Source organism: Rana temporaria, chromosome 5 (assembly GCF_905171775.1).
Source record: "Rana temporaria chromosome 5, aRanTem1.1, whole genome shotgun sequence".
Lineage (NCBI taxonomy): Eukaryota > Metazoa > Chordata > Amphibia > Anura > Ranidae > Rana > Rana temporaria.
Window position 1 is genome coordinate 165,807,343 of NC_053493.1, and position 24,372 is coordinate 165,831,714.

Below are 24,372 nucleotides of genomic sequence, written 5' to 3' on the forward strand. Positions count from 1 at the left end.
CATTCTCCCTTATTTGAGCCATTAACGCACTTTTTTTTGTATGTATCCAGCCATTCAATCTTTCTGTCCATTAGATTTGCGCCCTACTAGCCTCACTGGTGGTCCCTGTGAGCTTTAATTTGCCGCTTTAATTTGCCGCTCTAGCTGTGTGATGAGGCTTGCTTCACCAATTCTGGCAATTCCGGAATATTTTGTCAAGCTACCAACAAGGAATATATTCGGAATTACCTGATGTTGGGGGGGGAGGGGGGGACTCCTTGTTTTTACCTACCTTTCAAAAGTGACCACAAGACTTTGGTGGACTGCGAGACATGAGATCCCATCTACCTGCTGTGTAATATATCTTTTTGTCTTAAAGGAACAGACTGTGATTAATAAACATGCTGAATGCTATACTTCTTTTTCTGCCCCCTTTTTTATCAGCAGCTGTAGATTTTATCTTTTTGTCCATTTAATGTTTTAAATGTTCATGTGTATTTTTCTATATGGAATAAAATGTTTATGTATGGGTTTTTTTTTTTTTTCTTTTTCTTTTTTATACTCCTCCGAACCGTTTTCCATTTATCCTGTTTTGGTTTCTTGCCCATACTATCCCTGGGGCATCCCCTCTACTGTTTCTATTATTTTTAGGATGTGACAAGAACTTTCAGGATCCTCCTTGAGTTAGTTTCTCTTCCTCCTAATTTTCCTATAATCCTAGCTTCATGGCAGCTATTTGACAATAGGTAATTGAGAAATGAAGCTGATTATTATATTATATTATTTCAATTGTCATCTATGAAGAGAATAGAATTGAATGAACCTATAAAGAAATATACAGTTAATGTGTTGTAGAATAGCTGGGGAGATAAATTGGGCTAAACAAGAGTCAAGTTCCTTCTCTTGGCTTTATCTGGTGTGAAGGTCAAAAATCCCAACCATTCAAAACACCTTCTATTACAGTTGGTATATCGGATAATTAGCAAGAGGCACAGAGGGGAGAAAAATGTCCAGGGGGACCAATGGCTAGAGACGCAGGTGAGGGTAATCTTGGTAGCGGGGTGGATATTATAATCTCATTAGTAAACAGTCCAAACCAGGGGGTAAATAGTGTTTTGATCTAAGGTGTCTCTAAGGATTTAAAATTAGTAACTTTATCTAGTAGTATAGCTTCAGTTTTAGCATGTATTACACATTGTGTGACTTTTTTTTTGTTTGACTGACTCTGTGCAGAGATTTCAATTTCCACACTTTTGCTACAGTTTGTTTAACTGCTGTGGTTCTAAATATAAGTAATTTTAATTGGCGGTGTGTTATGATTTGTGTTTTTTTAATTTTTTTTCAGAAGTGTTACTTGGGGGTCGGGTTTAAGGGTTATATTGAACATAATAGAAATAATTTTGATGATTTCTGACCAAAAGGAGCTTACTATGGGACATTTCCACTATATATGTACATGTGAACCCAGAGTAATGCAACCTCAAACAGTGAGAGGGATAATGGGGGCATTTATAGATTCTGGATGGGGACAGATACCATCTAGTTGGCACCTCATTTGTTTAGAGAGCCACTATATTTGATGTGGCTGATTTAGTTGTTTGCCAAATTTGAGACCAGTCTACTTCATTTGGTTGTCCATGTTGGAGGAGATGTGGTTACATGAGGGAGTAATTCATATATGACAGAAATATGTCCATGTCTATGGGGGTCAGATTTGCAAGCATTTTCAAAGACCGTGAAGTCAGGAGTTTGAGTTTTAGTGGGTTGTTTGTGTTCCAAAAAAATATATATTTAAAGATATCGAAAAGTTTATGTTTATTTTGAAGAAGTCTGGAAATGGTATGATATATTTTGAGAATTAAAAAAATTATGATCTCTAATCATATGTGCATCCTTTTGGGACATTTGTACTAGTGGCCTTTTTGCAGGAAGGGCTTCGGGTCCCAGAACATTGGACTAAATAATATAACTAGGTGCCCATATAAGGTACCTGGTATAGCCATTTACCTATCACCATTTATATGTTTAACATTCACCTCACATGGTTGCACACTTTACACTAATTCCAAAGCTGATGAAAGATTATCCATCACTGGATTGTTTTTTCTTCTTTTTTTGGTATTTTAGAGATCCCTTTCTTAGGGTTCCCTTTTTCTTCATTTGTTGGGCGCTACATTTTTCCACATACCTTTCACGAAGCATCCTTTTTGTTGGCAGCCTAGATTCACGTCACTCATTTTGATTGCGCAATATTATATATACTTAGTCTAATCAAACCTAAATTTGACCGTGCTGAAAAATAATTTGGGAAGGACCAGGCTGGGTAGAAGGAAGGGTTATGTAAGAATGAGGAGAGGATTATGTTTGGATATAAGTCCAAATCTGGTTTTCAATTTGTCCCAAAAGGAAAGACTGTTTAGGAGTTAACCATAGTAAATTTGTAATAGAGAGTCAGTCAATTCCCATAATGGAATTTCCTTTGTGGCGTGATATTTGGATAATTGTGCTAGTTGTGCTGCGTAATAATATTTGAAATCTGGCACACCAAGACGCCCTCTAATACGGGGGAATATAAGGTTTATTTGGGTAAACCAGGTTTGAGTGAGCCCCAAATGATTTGATTTTTCGTTGTAAAATATGTAGAAAATGTGAAGGGATTGTTTATGGGTAGTACTCTAAAGAGGTATAAAAGTTTAGGGAGGATAGACATTTTGATTTAATAAGTTGTGCTAGGGCAAAGAGGAGAGGGGATAATGGGCATCCCTGCCTGGTACCTCACTCGATTATTAAAGGGGTCGGAACGGTATCCTGAATAAGAAATACAAGCTTATGGGTTTTGATATAAGGTATTAATCCAACGCAAGAAATTTCATCCGAATCCCAAACTCTGGAGAATTGTATGAAAAGGCCAAGATAGCGAGTCAAAGGCTTTTCGTATATCTAACAAAAGGTAACAAGTAGGGATAAGACAAGAGCGGGCTGTATATTCCTGAAGCGCATGTTGTCGCCAATAGTGAAGGGGATAAAACCAGTTTGGTCCTTGTGGATCAAAGTACCTATTATGGGATTAAGTTGGGTTGCAAGAATTTTGGCCAATATATTTATATCTAGGTTAAGAATGGAAATTCAGCTGTAATTTGACCATGAGGTATGGTCAGTATTTGGTTTAGGTATCGTGGCGATGGAAGCTGTGAGATTTAGTATGAAATGATTGTCCATTTAAGCAGAGAGTTGAAGACCCCAACCACAAGTGGTGATACAATTGTGGAAAAACTTTTATAATAGGCAGATGAAAAGCCATCTTCACCAGGGCGTTTTTACAGGGTTTCAATGTTTTTATTGCGTGCTGAATTTCTGTTAGTCTGATGGGTTTGTCTATATTTTCATTATGTGATGTGGTGAGAGAAGGAAGATTAAGAGAGGATAACAGCATGGTCAAATGAGATTGATCAAATGTATTTGTACTTTTGTATAGTGTGATAAGTTTTCTACAACATTTGTTACATTTTGAGTGGGTTGCTGGTATAGTCATCTTTGGTTAGTTTTAATTGAATAGGTTTCGGAGTACTAACGTTAAAATTGTCTGGCTTGTTTGCCTTCATATAAAAGGAATGTTTGGATTTGCAAAGAATATTTTCTGCTGATTGTTTAAAAGATCTATTTCTAAAACGTACTTTGTCATAGTTTAATTTGTTTGATGGAGAGGGTGTTTGGAAATTCTCAGAAGCTTTATAGAAAGCCTCTTCTAATTGTTTATGTAATTTATATTTTATCTTACAGTGGTGCGAGGCTTGGCTAATGCAGACCCCTCTAATAAATGGTTTGAGGGCTTCCCAGCGGCTTAGAGGGTCTGCATCGGTAGTACTGTTGTTCAGAAGATAATCTTGTATGGCTGTTTCTATTTGTAATCGATAATAGGATTTTTTAATACAGCTTACCTGTAAAATAATTTTCTTGGGAATATATCACGGGACACAGAGCCTTAATGGGTTATGTAGTCACCACAGGTGATTGGACACTGGTAAACCCAATTAGAATTAAGTTCCTCCCCTATATAACCCCTTCCCAAATGGAAAGTACCTCCAGAAAGTACGCCAAAGAGGGGCGGGAGCTCTGTGTCCCATGATGTATTCCCAAGAAAAGGATTTTGCAGATGAGATGTATTAAAAAAATCAAATTTTCTTGCTTATACATCACAGGACACAAAGCCTTAATTACTTAACGGGTTATCCCATAGCGATGCTAAAATTAAGGGGAGGGAGACACAGATCAGAAAAAAAAACATTGGACCAGAGAATCTATACTGCTACCTGCAGTACACTACGTCCGAAGGCGGCATCCTCGTACCCTCTCAGATCTACGTGGTAGAACTTGGTAAATGTATGGACCGAAGTAGCAGCCTTACAGATCTGAGCCATGGAGGCCTGGTGATGCCCATAAAGCATCAACTGTTCTAGTCAAGTACGCTTTTTCCTGAAAAGGAGAAATCTTCTTTTCTAAACCATAGGTCTGAATAACGACTTGTCGAATCCAACATGCAATAGTGGATTCGATGCTGCCTGGCCCTTCCTTGGGCCCTGTGGCAGACTAAACAGACCATACGTCTTTCGTATCTGAGCTGTAGCTTGCAGATAAACTTTTACCGCTCTTGCAACATCTAGAGAGTGCACTCTCTCTTCATCCGCAGACTGCGGATCTGGAAAAAGACGATGGGACTAGATCTTGCTTCAGATGAAATCCTGAAACCACCTTGGGTAAGAAAGCCGGGTAAGGACGCAGCACCACCCTGTCATCATGAATAATCATATATGGTTCTTTACGCGAAAGAAACGCCAATTCAGATACCCTCCTTGCCGAGGTTATGGCTACGAGAAAGTTTTTGTCAAGACTTAAAGAAGCATGGTGTAATGGTTCAAAGGATAGTTTCTGTAAAACGGATAATACCGAATTCAAATCCCATGGGCACACGGGAGACTTAACCGGAGGATTCAGGCGTAGTGCTCCCTGAACAAAGGGACTAGGGAATGAGAGGCGAGCGGTTTTTGAAAGCATACCGACAAGGCTGAGATTTGGCCCTTGATGGTACTCAAGGCCAACTTCATATTTAAGCCCAACTGAAGAAAGGCAAGAATTCTATTAATGAGATACTTCCTATAATGCCATCTTCTGGGTTCACACCAGGAAATGTATACCTTTCCAGATTCTGTAGAAGATGAGCCTGGAGGCCGGCTTCCTAGCATTAACTAAGACTTGACCTGAAAGCCCACGTTTTCTCAATGTGGGTCTCAACAGCCAAATGGTCAAATTTGGACTTTGTAAGGCAGGATAGAATATTGGACCCTGCTATATAGTAGGTCCGAGCGTAGTGAGAGAACCCAAGGTCTTTTTCCTCTGCAATCTTTACGATTTCTGCATACCAGGCAGTGGCGGCTGATGCTCAATTTTTGGGGAGGCGCAAACGAAAAAAAACAAACGCTGTGCCATGCCATCAAACGCAGTGCCACTGTGCCATGCCATCAAACGCAGTGCCACTGTGCCATGCCATCAAACGCAGCCGCTGGCTCTGATAGGCACTTCCACACAGCCAGCCAGCTGCCGTTATTAAGCTGGCTGGCGCTCAACATCTGGCCAGCTGAATAGTGGGTGGCAGCGGTGAAAATATATAGATTCATACAATGCATGAATCTATATATTTTAGTGGCTGTGCGAGAGCCATAGGGGTCGGTGCTCCTTGAGCAAAGGGATCCATTGTTCTTGACACAAAGTTATCCAGTTTTGTGTAGAACCTGGCAGCCAACAGGTCCACATCTGGGGTACCCCATTTCTGACACATGATTTGAAATATGTCGGGGTGCAGAGACTATTCTCCTGGACTCAGCTGCTGGTAGCTTAAAAAATCCACCTGCCAATTTTCTACCCTTGGAATGAAGACCGCAGACCGGCAAGGAATATGCCTTTCTGCCCAGGACAATATGTAATTCATCTATCTTTGAGCATCCAGACTTCTGGTGCCCTCTTGGTGATTGATATAGGCCATAGCCGTAGCATTGTCGGATTGTATCCGAACAGGACAACCCTGCAGTTTGTAAGACCAGACTCTGAGGGCCAGATGAATTGCCTGAATCTCCAGAATATTGATGGGTAGGAGCTTTTCGCTCCGGACCACTTCCCCTGGGCAGATGCCTCTTCTAGAACTGCCCCCAGCCTAGAAGGCTGGCATCTGTAGTTACCAATTTCTAGGTAACCGGAGTAAAGGATCTTCCTTTTGATAGATTTTTGGGGAGCAACCACCAATTGAGGCTCTGGCGAACCTTTGTCGATTTAAGATCATAGGAAGGTCCAGGGCCTGGACATCTTTGTTCCAAGAGGACAGAATTCTGCCCTGTAATGGCCTTCAGTGAAACTGGGCGTAAGGAACGGCCTCAAATGAGGCTACCATCTTAACCAATAATTTCATGCATAGACGGATGGAAGACTGCTTTTTGCCTTTATCAGTCAGACCAAGTCTCCTATGGCTTTTGCCTTTGGCTTGGGAAGTAATACCTTGCTTTGGGATGTGTCTATAATCATGCCCAAATATTTCAGCCTTTTTTGAGGCTGTAAGGAGGATTTTTCCAGATTGAGGACCCAGCCTAGGTACTCTAAATTCTCCACTGTGCTGTGTACATTGTGGCCTAAGCATGCAGTGGACTGATCTATAAGCAACAGTTTGTCCAGATAGGCTGTTACTGCTATGCTCCGTGCCTCAGCTTAGCCAAGGCCGGGCAAGTATTTTCGTGAGCACTCAAAGTGCCTCAGCCAGCCCGAAAGAGGGCCACAAACTGAAAGTGACACTGATCCACCTCATACCTTAGAAATCTTTGGTGAGTGGGGAATATTGGCACATGTACATATGCATCTCTGATGTCTATTGATGCCAGGAATTCTCCTCCCTGGAGGGTGGAGACAACTGAATGGACAGACTCCATGCGAAAGGAATGTATGTTCAGAAACTGATTCAGGCTTTTCAGATCTAGAATAGGTCTGACATCCCCGTTTTTTTTGGGTTTTGGAACCGTAAAAAGGTTTAAATAAAACCCTGATCCTCTGGGACGAACTCCTAATTACCTCTTGGGATGACAGGTGTTCCAAGGCCACAAAGAAAAGCCTTATTTTCCCCAGATCTTTGGCAATTCTTGATTTCAAAACGGGGTGGCGGAAGTTCTCTGAATTCCAGCTTTTAGCCGGAGGACACAGTGGAGATGACCCACTTGTCCTGAACTTCTTACTGCCAGGCGTTTGCAAATTGCAGCAGCCTCCCCCCCCCCCCATAACTCGGCTGAGCGGGGGAGTCCCTTCATAGGGAAGTTTTGGGTTTTGTTTGGAATATTTTGAACCCTAAGACCTTTTCTGCCCTTGGGCTCCACTGCCTGGAGAATGATGTTCCAGGGAAATAACGCTTAAATGAAGGACAATTACTCTTTTTAACCAGCAACAGAGTAGACTTCCCTCCAGTAATCTTTTGGATTCATTTATCCAAATTGTCCCCAAACGGGCGTCCTCCACCAAAAGGGAAAGACGCCAAGTATCTTTTTTGCAAGAAACCTCAGCGATCTCTGCTGAGCTTACAGACACACGGAGGCGGATCATTACTGATCCGCCCCGTGTGAAAAAGCCCTTACAATACACAAATATTAGCTCACTGCACAACCTGATGCCGAGTAGGAGTCTGTTTGCCTGGTTCAATCCACAGGGATGATTACAGCCCACAGCTCTGTGTCCATGTTGCTTTACAGCTCTGGTGTGCTGGGCCTTTTAAACAAGCCTCTTGGCACCTGCACACTGGTGCGCCGTGCATGGGCACAAGCAACCACGGTCCCCCCCTCCATCTGCCTATAGAAAGTGAAAAGCGTGCGCACAGACTGTCATGGTGGCGCCTTAAGGCGAAGAGTAAGGAGAGCAGATCACTGGGGCTTCTTAGGGGGGACACCTGTATGTGGGTTTTTTTTTTTTTTTTTTTGAGGCAGAGCCTGCAGTGGAGGAGGTGAGTGGTGTTTAACTGACCGACTTCACTGAGCGTGTCCTGGATGGCTATGTAAGAATACACCAGGTATGTACTTACTCCCTCTAGTGGTGAAAACCAGGAAAGACCTCCTACTCGCAGGTAATATATAAAAATTATCCTCTAACCTTATCCCCGCCGCAGTAAAGCTACTAAAAATAGATCCAGTCTTCACCCATCACGGCGGGTAATGTTGTGCCAACCTTCAGGTTTCCATGGGTTACTACTTGAAGAAACCTCATATCTGGACCTGTAGAAGACTCTGCCAGTAACTTTGTGCCATAGTTGCTCTATGAGCAAGAAATATGGGTTTTGTCAATAAACTATCATTTATGTAATAAGTCTGAAGGTTGAATCTGTGAACCAAAGAAGAAAGTTGTTATAATTGCATTATGACCTGACCAGGTACAAGGCATAATGAGTTAAGAAAAATGGCTGAGGTACGAATATTCACCAAAAGGTGGTCTATTCTGGAAAGCTGTTTTGTGGGGATGGGAATAGTATGTATATAGTCTTCTGGCTGGATTGTGTTCTCTCCATGTGTCTCTGAGAGAGTATTGGTTAAGGAGTCTTTGATAAGAGAGACCGGTAGACCGAGTATATGGTATCGACCTTCAGGATCTTTGTGTTCTTTCTGTAGGGTACACTGAGTAGTATAATGGAAAGCAATCAATATGCCCCTTTGCTTGGTGTTCTCTGATGCAGTGAAAACTTGTGGGTATTTTCGACCAAAATATTTAGGAGAGAACTGTTGTGAAATGTTCCATGTAAATTAACATGAGCTGAGAGTTTAGAAAAGTAATTTAGAAATGGATCAGAAAGATTTTGGTACATTTTAGGAGGAGAGTTGAGACCCTGAACATTGAGATTTAAAAGTTTTAGGGAAGTAATTTCAAAAAGAGGTAAGGACAGAGTCTGAATATTGGGTAGCAAATAAAAAAAAATACACACATTATCCTGTTTGGGGTTTATACGTCTTGCAGGCTCCTCTCGTACACATTCAGGGATCTCTAATCCATGATCCAGTGCCGGTCTTGGTCCTCTCCCCAAGGCTAATCTTTAAACTCACCTGAGACACAGCCAGTGCTCTTGGCCTGGGAACCTTGGACAACTTCTGTCTAGGAGAGCAAAAGGTTGGTGGAAGCTGAAAAGCTGTAGGCTTGCTCAGCCTGGTAGTTTGGATGTGTAAATATTGTATAGTTGGTTTCGATACATGGCTAGGTTTTTGTTTTGCACCTGTATATAGGCTTGTATATTGCACAAATAAACACTGCACTGTTTTTCACTACACTGGATTTGGTATCTGTGCCTGAAAGACTGCTCAGTCCAGGGAGCTTTGTACCCGCTACCTATCCCCCAGGCTACATATGGTGGAAGCTGCGACCTGCAGTAGTAAGTTACTACTTAAAAGGCCAGTACCCAAAATGACAAAACATGGAGGAAATCCTCAAACAAATGGTGTTGTGCAGCATTGGACAACAGCAAACTAATGCTATTCTACAGGAGCAATCGCAGAGGCGGTTTGAACAGCTAGCCACTGAGGCAAAAGCGGATAGGAAAACCCTGACTAAGGTTGTGGAGACGCTAGCACAGTGGTCACCTGCTAAAATTAATGATGTTGGAGACACGCCCTCAGCCATCCATGTGGGTCGCTTTTCTTTCCAAGATGCCTGCATATGATCCAGAGACCTTTCTGCTAACATTTGAATGGACCGCTGAGAGGGAAGGTTGGCCTAAAACCCAGTGGGCTGGACTGGTCGCCCCATTGCTTTCTGGAGAATTGCATAGGCCTACTATGATCTGGAGTCAGCAGAAGCAGGAGACTATGAAAAGGTCAAGCAGGAAATCTTGGTGCGACTCTGTGTCACCTTGGCAGTTCGTGCACAGCGGATCCACAGCTGGTTCTTCCAAGGCGAAAAGCCCCCAAGATCGCAACCGGTAAGACTGTTCCAGGGGAAGTGGGTGGTAAGTATTGCAGGGAGATAGGGGGGAGGATTTTTGGTGCCGGGACTGAAGTTTGGCATCTCAAACAATGGGAAACCACTGCCTGTGGGCAACATCAGTTGTTTCTGTTGCCACGAACTGGGACATGTAGCAGCAAACTGTTCATTGACAGATGAACACATGCAGTGTGATGTATCTTATAGAAGGCAGTCTGTTTGCTGCTGTTTCATGCGCTGCAGTGCCAAGTGTAGGAAATCACATGTGCCAAATGACTGTGAATGATGAGCCTATTATGGCATTTCTGTACTCTGGAAGTCTTGTGACTTTGGTTAAAGCTGAGATGGTTGAAACTGTGAATTTTCATTCTAAAAGATAGCTGTGATCTGTGTACATGGGGATATCTGGGAGTATGCTATAGCCACTATTAACTTTAAAACTGACTTGGGTACAGTGACCCATCTGGTCGGACTTGTGCCCCACTTGGTACACAAGGCCATTATTGGTAGGGACTTCCCTAAGTCTTGGGAATTGTGGGATCGTCCTGACCCGGTCGCAGTAACTGACTCAGTGGCCGAGCCAGAAATCCTGGCCAACAATGTGGGTTCAGGGGACTCGTCTCAGGGTTCTCTGGCTTTTCCCTTCTCGGTTATGGCGGGGGAGCTGGAGGAGCCTGGGGAAGTCCCCACAACCAGTAAAGGTGGACAGCTGTCTGACTCTGAGGCTACATTAGAGTTTGACCTTGCCAGGGCCTGGGAAAATGGAGTAGTGAAAAATGATGTACCTTTCGAACCAGAGGACAGGCCCAGTTTTCCTTATTTAAATGAGGATTTACTGTATTGTGTATGGGGAGAAAAATGATAAAATTGTTGGTGGTCCCTAAGCCATACAAGTGGTGTTGGAACTTGCCCATGGGCATTTGCTAGGTCATTTAGGGGTTGAGAAAACCACGGAAAGAGCGGTGCGCAGGTTTTACTGGCCCAGGATACAGAAAGATATAACATTTTTGTCAATCCTGTCCTGTGTGTCAAATGTCAGCACCACTATCCCACTTCCGAAGTCCTTTAGTGCCCTTACCCATTATTGAAGTGCCCTTTGAGAGGATTGCCAAGGACTTGGTCGGCCCACTCCCTAAGTCTGCCCGCGGTCATCTGCATATTCTTGTAATCAGGGATTACGCTACCAGTTACCCCAAGGCAGTTCCCTTGCGCACTGCATCTGCTAAGAACATTGCCAAATAGCTGTTCATGGTGTTCAGTCAGGTTGGATCCCTAAGAAAGTCCTTACAGACCAGGGCACCCCATTTATGTCATGAGTAACTAGGGAGTTGTGCAAGTCATTTAAGACGACACAATTGCGAACCTCCATGTACAACCCTCAAACTGATGGCTTGGTGGAACGCTTCAATAAAACCTTGACGTGCATGTTAAAAAAAGGTTGTTGCCAAAGATGGGGGGAAAACTGGGACTTCCTGGTTCCATACTTGATGTTTGCCATCAGGGAGGTTCCCCAGTCCTCTACGGGGTACTCTAAATTTGAGTTGCTTTATGTGAGACACCCTCTGGGACTCTTAGACGTAGCCAAGGAAACCTGGGGGGGCGGGGAGCAGACACCCCACAAAAGTGTCCATTGCGCATTTCGCTCAAATGCAGGACAGGATTGCAGGCATAATGCCAATGGTAAAAGAACACTTGCTGCAGGCTCAAGCAGCCCAACAGAGAATATACAAGAGGGGGGCCTAACTCCGTGTTTTCTCACCTGGTGACAGGGTCCTGGTGTTCCCACTGTTGAGAGCAAGTTCTTGGCTAAATGGTAGGGTCCCTTCGAAGTCGGAAGAACACCCTGTTGTGTACCTAAGCTGAACGACCATGAGAAAGTATGCAATCATTTAAAATAAAAATCTTTAGCCAGAAAGTGGGCCGTAGCCGTGCTAAGGTACGATTTGTTTCGGCGCCAGTTTGATTTAATAACTGACAATGCATCCCTGAACTGGATGGCTCAAGAAGGAGACTAATAGAAGGGTGAACCGGTGGTAATGACTTCCATTTCATCCACCCTTTGTTCAAGGATAGTGGTGTGGCGGCCTACCTCATGAATTTTTTTTTTTTTTTTTTTTGTCAGTTTGTCTGTGATATTATCTGAGGTATTCTGTAATGCCATGTACACGATAGTTTTTTTTCATTGGACCTTTTTCCATTGGTGTAAAAAAATAGAACATGTTAAATTTTCGATGGGGGAAAAAAAACTTTAGTAAATTCCGATCGTCTGTGTGGAAATCCATCGGACGAAAAATCCATGCATACTCAGAATAGTCAACGCATGCTCGGAAGCATTGAACTTCATTTTTTCCGGCTCGTCGTAGTGTTTTAGGTCACCATGTTTTTGGCACGGTTGGAATTTAGTCTGATAGTGTGTATGCAAGACTGATGAAAGTTGGCTTCATCGGAATTCCGACAAAAATTCCTTCAGATTTTTTTCCATTAGAAATCTGATTGTGTGTACACGGCATGAGAATCTATGGAGAATAATTCAGAGCGATTTGTCGCATTCTGTATATCAGTGGGGGGTCACCCCAAGGTCAGAGAGGGGCTCGCCTTTTGATAGGGAAGGAGGAGACCGGAGCTGCAGCTGTCAATGTGAGCATGCTGTATGGGGGGATGCTGATGCTGCCATTTTTAGCTGCAGTTTTAGTCGGCGCTTCTTGAGCCTTCTGTGGTTTCAGCATCCAGCATCCAGCATTTCAGTGCATCCTGTCAGAATGTGCTGGGGAGTCGCATGCATGTGACGGGCACTGTGGGGGGGTTGAGAACTGATGCAATTTAATATCTGGCCGTCAGGTCCCGGTCAGTGCGGAGTGCTAAGTGGACATGTCCTGCTCAGTCAGCTGGAGGATAAAGCAGGCAGGCATTTTATACCAAGACATTGTATGTGTTAGAACTTTGAACTTTGAAATTTACATATGAAAGTCAAGACCACAGTTTGAGGGAGAAACTGGAATACAATTTACCCCAAAAAAGCTTCCTTATTCATAGTGAGGAAGTAGGGGTGCAACGGATCAAAAAACTCACGGATCGATCCTCGGATCAGGAGTCACGGATTGGATCATTTTCGGATCAGCAAAAAAAGGGTCCGTTTTTTCATTGGTCCAAAAAAAAAAAATTATATATATAATATATATATAAATATATATAAATATATATATATATATATATATATATATATATATATATATATATATATATATATATATATATATATATATATATATATATATATATATATATATATATTTTGGACCAATGAAAAAAAGGAACTTTTTTTTTTTTTTTTTTTTTTTGCTGATCCGAAAAAAGAGCACAATAGCAATTCACAGGGGTGGATTAAAGAGGAAGCAGGTGAGGCTGTTTGGGACTTAAAGTACAATCTTGATTGTTTTTACAGCAAAAAAATATATATATATATTTTTTGCTGTAAAAACATCAAGATTGTACTTTAAGTCCCAAACAGCCTCACCTGCTTCCTCTTTAATCCACCCCTGTGAATTGCTATCGTGCTCTTCTTTCCCCTCCCCCCCCCCCCCTCCCACACCAGTGCTTCACTGCTAACATTCCCATTCAGCTTGCTAGTGCACAGCGTGACACGCCTCCCCGGGGAGGCGTGTCACGCTGGGCTCTGGCAAGCAGACTGGCCGCCGCTCCGGAGCTAGGCCGAAGCCGGGGACTTTCCTAGGCCTAGGCTCCAGAGCGCTCCGCGGATCGCGGGGTGTGCCGATCCGAACGGGGTGGCCCGTTCGGATCACGGATCGGTGACGATCCGTTGCACCCCTATGAGGAAGTACACCTTTTTTATGGATTTTTTTAACCTTTTCAGGCTTTCTGAATGTCTGTAGTTGTGAGAGGGTTAGCAAGCAGATTGCACTTTATTATTTTTCCATTTACTGTAAAAATGTGTGCGAACACTATTAAAGTCCTATGGGTCATTAACATGAAAAATCAAAAGTGCCAATTTTAAAGGTTATTTTTTTTTAAACTGCCTTTTTTTTTGGGAGCAGTGATTTTAATGTTTAAAGTGAAACAAAAGTGAAATATTCATTTTAAATTTCGTACCTGGGGTGTCTATAGTATGCCTGTAAAGTAGCGCATGTTTCCATTGCTTAGAGAAGTCCCTGCACAAAATGAAATTTCTAAAGGAAAAAGGTAATTTAAAACTACTCGCAGCTATAATGAATAAGTCATTTGGAAAAAACAGCATGGGTCCATTACCAGGTCCTTTTTGTGTCTGGTATGAAAATTAAAAGGAACCCTGAACCAAAAAAAAAAAAAAAAAATAAACTACATGGTGGGGGGGTCCCCCCAAATTGCATATGGGGCCCTTCAGGTCTGGTATGGATATTAAGAGGAACCCTGCACCATTTAAAAAAAAGGCGGGTTCCCCCCAAAAATCGATAGCAGGCCCATATCTGAGCATGCAAACAGGCAGGCCACAGGAAAAGAGGGGGGCAAGAGTGCCCCCCCCCTCCTGAACCGCACCAGGCCACATGCCCTCAACATGAGGAGGATGTCCCCATGTTGATAGGGACAAGGGCCTTAGCCCCACAACCCTTGCCCAGTGGCTGTGGGGGTCTGCAGGCGGGGGGCTTATCGGAATCTGGAAGCCCTCTTCAACAAAGGGGAACTCAAGATCCCGGCCCCCCTACGTGAATTGGTACCCCTACCATTTCACAAAAAGTGTGTCAAAATGTTAAACACAGGAGACAGTTTGGGACAAGTCCTTTCTTAAAAATCAAAAAATAAATAATAAAGGTTCCAACTATGTAATCCTCTCTCAAGAGATCCGCGGGGAAAATAAAAAGCTGCTACGAAATTAATAAGGAACTTGTCCTAAACTGTCTCCTGTGGTTTTTAACATTTTGACACTTTTTTTTATTTTTTTTAATGTTTATTTTTTTATATTATTTTGGTGAAATGGTAGGGGTACAATGTACCAGTTGGCAGCAGTTCACATGGGGGGGGGAAGCGGGATCTGGAGTTCCCCTTTTGTTAAAGGGGCTTCCAGATTCCGATAAGCCCCCCCACCCGCAGACCCCCACAACCACCGGGCAAGGGTTCTGGGGATGAAGCCCTTGTCCCCACCAACATGGGGACCTTGCCCTCATGTTAAGGGCATGTGGCCTGGTACGGTTCAGGAGGGGGGCACTCTATCGTCCGCCCCCCCCTCTTTTCCTGTAGCCTGCCAGTTTGCATGCCGAGATAAGGGTCTGGTATGGATTTTTGGGGGGAACCCCACGCCATTTTTTAAAGGGCCTGATATGGAATTTGGGGGGGGGGGGGGTGGGGGCCCACGCTTTTTTCTTTTTTGGTTGGTTTTTGCTCGTGGGTTCCCCTTGATATTCATGCCAGACTTAAATGCGGTCTTCTCTTTTTTTTTTTTTTTTTTTTTTTTTTTTAGTTTTAGCTTGCCGGGACCCGACAATTCATTTATAACCGCGAGTAGTTTTTTAAATGACTTTTTTTTTTTTTTTTTTTTAGAAATATAATTTTGTGCAGAGACTGTTATGAACATGGTAAGCATGCTCTATTTTACAAGGATACTATAGACCCCCCCAGGTACAAAATATTTCACTTTTTTATTGTTTCACTTTAAGCATTATTAAAATCACTGCTTTTTTTGCATTGAATTGCATTGCTACATGTCCCCTAGGGAAGGACCCAGGTCCCCAAACACTTTTTATGACAATAACTTGCATATTAATCTTTTAAAATTTGCACTTTTGATTTCTCCCATAGACTTTAAAAGGATGTTCCGCGGATTTTCGAATTTGCAGCGAGCACCCAAAGTTGTTCGGAGAACAGGCAATGTCCGACTCTAACATAAAGCTCATCCCTAGTGCACACTGAATATGGAACACTTCCAGAATCAAACCCTTTTTTTTTTTTCTTTTTCTTTTCTTTTCTTTTTTTTTTTTGGTTAGGTTAATATGAATGCAGAGTTGGCTTTAATCTGACAGAAAATAAAATGTGTTTTTTTTTTTTCTTTTTTTAGGACACACTGGGGGTTATTTACAAAAGCCAAATGCACTTTACACTACAAGTGCACTTGAAAGTGCAGCCGCTGTAGATCTAAGCAGAAGATCTGAAATGAGGGGAAGCTCTGCTGATTTCATCTAATCATGTGCAAGCTAAAATGCTGTTTTATTTTCCTTGCATGTCACCCTCCGATCTACAGCGATTGAAAGAAGGGAAAAAAGGGGATGTACAGCCGTACTCCAAAAAAATCATAAGGTTGTCTTTAATGTAAAAAATGAATAAAAATGCACTACAAAACAAGCAGAAAACAGGAATAACAGCCTACGCGTTTCACACTCCAAATTAGTGCTTAATCATGGCTCCGATCTACAGCGGCTGCACTTTCAAGTGCACTTGCAGTGTAGTCCAAAGTGGATTTGCCTTTTGTAAATAACCCCCACTATGTAAATACATCACTGATTTGATGCACATTTTAATGGTTCTTTTTAAGAATAGGCAATTTAAGACACAGGCAGATGTTGTATTTCAGCCAGCACAAATCGGACTGTTATGGTTCTGATACCTAATCTAGGCATCAAGGGCTTAATAGCTGCTGCTAATCAGGACTGATTTATTTTGACAAATTTCAGCCGGTGGACAGACGCGCTCTTTCATCTGTCACAAAACTTCTGGCAGCACTGAATGCGCATTTGGAAAGCACAGCTCTTTTGAATATAAGGCAAGTTCTGGCCAGTGGTCTAATCTCATGAACTAGAAATCCAGAGTGGATCGTCTACTGGAAAGCTCTCCGTGTCTGTTTTCGCCCCTAGATAATCCACCATATGATGCAGATGCTGCAGATGGCATCTTGAAACTGACAGCCCTGGGACAAAAAAAAATTGAAAAGCATCACTGAGGCCCCCTTCTCCACTGCTTCTCCTTTGACCAATGTAAGCCTCAAAACTATCTTTCCCATGAGATTGTAACCTACCAGAGTCTGGAAAGGTGTTGCATAAACTCCTCTAAATCTTTCATCTTGTGCTCCCTCTGGGAGGGCAGGATAAATTCCGAGACCTTCCCCTTCTAACGGTGGTCAAGCAGGGTTGCCAAACAAGAATGATCCTTTGCCTTGATGCCACAAATTCTCGTGTCCTTTCACATGATTTAAAGAATAAGGGGAGCCCGTGCACTGCACGTTTGTAGAGGCATGAGAAGCGGAGTCCTCAAGGCCACTGAAGATTACAGTATCTATAACTTCCTACTTCCAGCCATGTACTACTCCTAAGGCTTCTGAGGATTGAAAATCATCTCTTAAGGTTTGACGTATGTCTTATATGCCTCCAAAACTGACAGAATCTTCCTCCCTTCCTCCCTCCCCTTTTTGTGTTCTGTGGCCTCGCAAGAATGGTGTCTGCATAAAGCAGGCTTGAGAGGAAAGGAAGTCTGTCTTCCTATGCTCTGCCTTAGGTGCCCTGTCCATAATGCCATGCAGGGTGTGTTCAAGCAGGAACATGAGGGTTTGTCACTGATGCATGCATTGTCACGGCTCACCAACCTTGTCTCCTCAAATGGTGATGGTACATTAACAGCCATTGGTGTGTGGGGGGGGGGGGAGAAAAGCCGAGCTGCCTTGAGCCATACTCACACAGGTACTTGTTGATGGTCCTCTGCTGCATGTGTGGCCACTGCAGTTGTGTTCCACCTGGTGGTTATGTCACAAATCGGGCGCTTTATAGGCAGGTGGAATTCCTGCTGAATTTCAGCCAGCCAAACACTGGTGATGTATTTCTGCCTGAAATGGCTACAGACTCTTATGGCCTGCATTAAAAGATCTTGCAAACCTGAGTACCTATTTGACAAACTCTGCACCACCAAATTGAGCATGCAAGTTGCTTTGGTCCACAATAGATGGAGATCTTCTGTGAAAAATGGCAAGTAAAAAAAACAAGTGACGTAAAATAATTCTGTTTTGGTCAGTAAATGGTGGGAAGTATGGGTGCTGCAGAAGTGGTGGGCTCCCAAATACGATTGGCATAGGAATGGTACTACGGGCCTGTGTTTTCCTTCTTGGTGGCTGTGGGACACTACTTGTGCTAGCCACCGCATCAGCTTAAACTGCACTTATGGGACTCGCCTCATCACCACATGATACTGCAGTGCTGGATGTACTATGCCGCTGGTGCTTGCCAGTTCACCAGAAGGATGAGCTTGCTCTATACAAGAGCCCTAAGGTTATTGCACCTCAACAGAACAGGGTTTAGTATGCCTGACCTTGGCAGGGACTACTACTACGTTGTCAGAGCCATCTGTCTGGATGCTGCTGCTGTCTACCGGTTTGTATTCTGACCCTGGGTAACTTCCTCTTCACTCTCATCTGTCATGCTCAGAAACGTGTCGGCCTCTTCACTAGTGTACCTGCGATTGGACATTTTTGCCTCTAAATTTACATCTGATTTATAATCAAATTTGAATTCTAAAATGTCAGGTTGATTTTGTAGTAACTACCCAAAATTGAGTCCTTACAGCTTGTGATAAGCAATCTTTAAAAAAAAAAAAAAAAAAAAGTTTCATATTTTATAATCATACAATTAATGAACTGATGACCATTCTTCATTTTAAAGCTGTCTTCAGTAACTTTTTTAAATATATTCTTTCTAATTTTGTTAAAGGTAATGATGAAATTAAAAGAGGAGTCCTTTTAATGCTGTTTGGAGGTGTTCCAAAAACTACAATGGAAGGCATTGCTCTGAGGGGAGACATCAATGTATGCATTGTTGGGGACCCAAGTACATCAAAAAGCCAGTTTCTCAAGTAAGATGTAAACTTTGTTTTTATTTTTTTTTCACTAAAAATTGGCTTTTGACTGCCACAGCTGTATAGCTAGTGTTTTTCAGAATGCTGATCTTAAAACCACACCATTCCTTGTACTTGCGCTTTTACTTTTGCGTCGCAAAGCCCTAGGTCACATGAAGTGCACACATAGCAATGCGAGTTGGAAAAGTCTAGTAGCTGTTTCTCATCTTTTGTGTTGACAAGAGGGATTTGTCCCTAAATTGGACTTTAAAGGCACTCGCGTATAAACAAATTTTCGGAGAATATGTAATATGTATTATAAAGTACAAAAACAATGAAAATTTTATAAAATTGTGCATTAATGGAATGTATACAATTCAGCATATGAGTTTATATCAGATGTTAATCATAATACAAGACATGAATTTTAATAGATCACCCAACGTTTCAGAGAATCCAATCTCCATCCTCCGGGGTGTGTAAAAAATCCAGTCAAGTGTCTATATTATAGCAAAAAAACATGTTACCAACATTGAAAATAACATATATAGATAATTTTTATAGTACACTGTTCTGGCGTTGGTAAAAAACATTCCATAGCATATTAAAAACAAGAAGAGAAAGAAGAGAAAGAACGGAGTCGTGGAACCATGTCCTGTGGTCTGATGAGACCAAGATGAACTTATTTGGTTGAGATGGTGTCGAGCGTGTGTGGCGGCAACCAGGTGAAGGGTACGACAAGTGTCTTGTCTACAGTCAAGCATAGTGGTGGGAGTGTCATGGTCTGCGGCTGCATGAGTGCTGCTGGCACTGGGGAGCTACAGTTCATTGAGGGAACCATGAATGTCAACATGTACTGTAACATACTGAAACTGAGCATGATGCCCCCCTCCTTTTCGGAGATTGGGCCGCAGGGCAGTATTCCAACATAACGACTCAAAGACGACCACTGCCTTGCTGAGGGTAAAGGTGATGTACTGTCCAAGCATGTCTCCAGACTTAAGGTTTATAGGTGTTTGCATATGTAGACATATACTACTGCGCTTACCCCATATAAAAATTCATGAATGCTGTGAACAAAATTACTTAAAGTGGAGGTTCACCCGGAAATGTACATTTTTCAACCTTAGATTCATCGTCTATTTTTTTAAAAACAAAGCAGTACTTACCGTTTTTAGAGAACGATCTTCTCCGCCGCTTCCGGGTATGGTGTGGCGTTCCTATTTGATTTGACAGTCTTCCGACGGTAGCATCTATTGCGTCACGATTTTCCGAAAGTAGCCGAACGTCGGTGCGCAGGCGCCGTATAGAGCCGCACCGACGTTCGGCTTCTTTCGGCTACTCGTGACGCGTTTGATGCGACCGTCGGAAGCCTTTTGGAAGACTGTCAATCAAATAGGAACGCCCAGTCCCGAAGACCATACCCGGAAGCGGCGGAGAAGATCGCTCTCTAAAACGGTAAGTACTGCTTTGTTTTTAAAAAAACTAGCAGATTCCCCTAGACAAAATGATCATGAATCTAATGTTAAAAATTTTTTTTCGAGTGAACTCCCGCTTTAAATCACTTGCATATAGATATGTGAAAAGAATAAAGTATATAAGTATAAAAAAAAACAATCCAAAATAATAATAAATATATAATCAACAAGATTATTATTGATACGTAACCCTCAATGTGCAGTCTCTAACTGTGATACAATGCGCATATGCGCACAATAAAGTCCAATAGATGTGCGCATACACCATAACATAAAACTGTGGAATACCTTGCTCAAATCACGTTCATACGTAATATGTATAGATAATAAAGTGAAAACCCCAATCAAAAAATATATGTATTGTCAAAACAGTACATAACCCTTATTTTGCAGACTTAAATCTTATTGAGCATCTGTGGGGTATCCTCAAACGAAAGGTGAAGAAGCGCAAAGTCTATGCTATAACATCCACCAGCTCTGTGATGTCGTCACTCCAGTGGCAGCCTGTGAAGCTTTGGTAAACTTGATGCCCAAGAGGGTTAAGGCAGTGCTGGAAAATAATGGTGACCACACAAAATATTGACACTTTGGGCCTAATTTGGACATTTTCACTTGGGAGTGTACTCACTTTTGTTGCCAGCAATTTAGACATTAATGGCTGTGTGAGTTATTTTAAGGGGACAGAAAATTTACACTTCTGCAAGCTGTACACTTACATTGTAGCAAAGTGTAATTTCTTCAGTGTTGTCACATGAAAAGATATACTGACACGTGAGGTGTGTGTGTGTGTGTGTGTGTGTGTGTGTGTGTGTGTGTGTGTGTGTGTGTGTGTGTGTGTGTGTGTGTGTGTGTGTGTGTGTGTGTATAATAAAAAACAATATATATTAGTTGTCGTCATAAGTTTACATACCCTGGCATAATTTAAGCTTTCTTGGCCATTGTTCAGAGAATATTAATGATAATACAAACTTTTCTTTCACTCATGGTTAGTGTTTGGCTGAAGCCATTTATTATCACTCAGTGAGCTGTGCAGTGATCAAATGGGCTACAGCAGCCAAACCATACAAAGTGATTTCCTATTTAATAAAATATTACGTCTGCTGGCCTCCGGTTGGTTGCCTGTATCACGTGGTCGTGTAAAAAAAACAAATATATATATATCATTTTACATTTTGGGTTGCTATATTTACTTTTTTTTGCACATTTTAAAACCTTTTTTTCTTATTTTATTTCAGACACGTGGAAGAGTTTAGTCCTAGAGCAGTGTACACTAGTGGAAAGGCTAGTAGTGCTGCAGGATTAACTGCTGCTGTTGTAAAGGATGAAGAATCGCACGAGTTTGTGATTGAAGCTGGAGCTCTAATGCTTGCAGATAATGTATAACATTTTTTTTTTTTTTTTTTTCTCTCACAAAAGAATTTGATGGCAGAAGCATCATTGGGCTTTTTCATACAGAGAATAAATCCAAAGTGTTTTATCTTGCATAAAGTTAAAATGTAAATTTAAAGGATAACTCCACTTTTGTAAAAAAAAAAAAAGTATAGCTGCTACATAAGCCATGTTGTATACATGAATGCATACATAGTAGGTGAGGTTGAAAAAAAGACACAAGTCCATCAAGTCCGACCTATGTGTGATTATATGTCAGTATTGCCTTGTATATCCCTGTATGTTGTGGTTGTTCAGGTGCTTATCTAATTCTTGGAATCCTAAAAAAAAAAATTTCCCCTGGCAAAAAAAAAAATATTTTCAACATGCAGCCACTTTTTTTTTTAATGTAAAAATTCAATGCGTTATATCAACCTGGCAGGCCTCCTGTTCAGTTGGTATACAGCTCTTCCCTAGAAATGTATTTCCTACTTGTGATTGACTGGCTCACTGATTTTTTTCCAAGACATCCTCTGCAATAGGAATTGGCTAGGAGAGGAAAATGTATGGTATTTTGTTTTTCTTGGCATACTATAGGAATGTAGCTAGTCGTTAGAAATAAGGGAAAGAGAATAAATAAAATATAATTCCAGACCAAAGGAATGCCAAGGAAACAGTTGTATTTAGAAATATGAGAGGCTTGCAGAATGGCCGACACAAAAGTGAGTGCCTGGATTGAAGCATCTACCAAATGCCTAATAGACACTGACAGCTCGCAGCTACCCAAATCTCCACAAAGACCTTGGTGAAGGCGGACCAAGATGTTTCCACCCTTCCTGGAGGAGTATACCATCTGGATGGTCTTTATCAGCCAGGAGGCTATAATCATGAACAATGCAGACGCTCCCTTCTTTGGACCTTTTGGAAGAAATGGGAGATTCTCCACCAATGGAAGGATCCCCGAGCAGGTATGCCATAATCTGTACCACCATATCCAGTGGATGACCACCACCTTGTGCTGCCTCTTGTGGAAGGGACGGTCAAATTTGACTCCAAGTCCTGATGGAATAGAGTAGACACTTCAGGAAGGAAGTTGAGGCCTAAAGATTACTTTGTGTATGATTTGAAAAAGTCTCCTGAGCCAAAAAGGCTTCAATTCGAACACCCTTCTAGCTGATGGTAATGGCTGTAAGAAAAGTCACCCTCAATGTGGGATGTCAAATGTAACCTGTTTCTCTAGGATGAAACCGAGGAGACTTCAATCTTTGCAACAGCGGAAGATCACAGACCTTGATATTTTTTGAGGCACAATTAAGATTTCCTTCATAAACTCATCCACCAAGGAGTGAAAAGCCCACTTTTTGCTGGTTAGGGCCGAAAAGGCTGGAATTTGAACTTTTTATAGCTTGATATCCTAGACCCCTGTCTAAACACAAATCCAGAAAGATCAGAATATCAAGACTGAAGAATTAATCTACCTCTGAATCTGAGGCAAACTGTTTCTCTCCCCCCGCCCCCTATAATTGAAAATGTGCTATTTGTGGACACCATTTAGGCCTTCAACAAAATGTCCACAACCTTGTGTGGAACACCCAGATGGATAAATCTGTTAATTTAACCTCCATGCCATCAAACATTCTTCTGGGATTGAGATAGAATAACTCCCCTAATGACAGCAGATCTGTTTATGTGGAAGATGCCAAGGTGGAAACACAGCACATCTTCAGAAGCAGTGGGAACCATACTCTCCTGGACCAAAAAGATGATGCTGCAATACAGGGCTGGACTGGGACATAAATTTGGCCCTGGACTTCATCCAGACTGGCCCACTTTGACAGGTCTCTCTCATGGCGGCCGGACAACTCCTGCACCCCCCCCCCAGTCACCCAAGCCCCCTCTCCCCCTTCACTAGCCGTTCTACTTTATTAGAGTAGAGCGGCTGGTACTGGTACTTTTATAGGCAGTACCAGTGGGGAAGCTAGACATTATTTCACCCAGGGCAAAGAATCAGTTTGGTGCCCCCCCCCTTATGGGACAAGATTAGGCAGAAGTGAGAAACTCCCAGGCCATAGCTGTTAAGTCAGCTGTCTGTCCCCTTCCCCATGCTCCTCTGTCGTCCCCCCTGCTGCTCTGGTCCTCCCCCTGCTTCTCTGTTCCCCCCAGGTGAGCGCTGCAGGGAGAGGAGGTGAGCGCTGCGGAAAGGTAGAGACAGGAGTGGAGGGGGGCGGTGGTCTGCTGTCACTGAAGCCGGCCCACTGAGCCATCGGCCCACCGGGAAACTCCCTGTAGTCCCAATGGCCAGTCCATCCCTGCTGCAATAGTGTTTAATCCTGGTTACATTATGCAGTGGGGAGAAATGGACAAATTAGTTGAAAATCCCATTTGGATTGAAAAGGCATCTTGTGCTATAGCCTGATGACTTCTAAATCCGTATTCAAACAGAGTGTCAGGAGGGTGTTCTCTGTGACAGTCAAGTAAATCTGTGGTGTCTCCCAGGTATAGAACTCTTTTGCAGGTAGTGCAAGTTCAGTTGTCATACATTCTTGGCAAAAGATTGGCTCAGACAATCATCCAACAGGTTCTCTGACCCCGGGAGTCTGCCCACTGGAAAATCCCTGTTGCTAGACAAAGGTTAGGGATAGTGTCATAACAGAAATCTAAACTAAAATTTCATAAAAATCTGGATAACTATTCTCTTAAGCCTAGTACACACATGGCCAATTTCGTCATCGGCTGATTTTTAATAGAAACCGGACAATATTTGACC

The 24,372-nt window shown here is 42.4% G+C and overlaps 1 protein-coding gene across 1 annotated transcript in view; it reads left to right on the forward strand.

The window, feature by feature from the left end:
- Positions 1 to 24,372, forward strand: part of LOC120940454 (maternal DNA replication licensing factor mcm6) — a 206,464-nt gene that overhangs the window by 79,684 nt on the left and 102,408 nt on the right. Inside the window, exons 8-9 of the mRNA XM_040353332.1 lie at positions 18,636 to 18,777; positions 21,473 to 21,614. Coding sequence (XP_040209266.1) covers positions 18,636 to 18,777; positions 21,473 to 21,614 — 284 coding nt within the window. The remainder of the gene's footprint in view (positions 1 to 18,635; positions 18,778 to 21,472; positions 21,615 to 24,372) is intronic.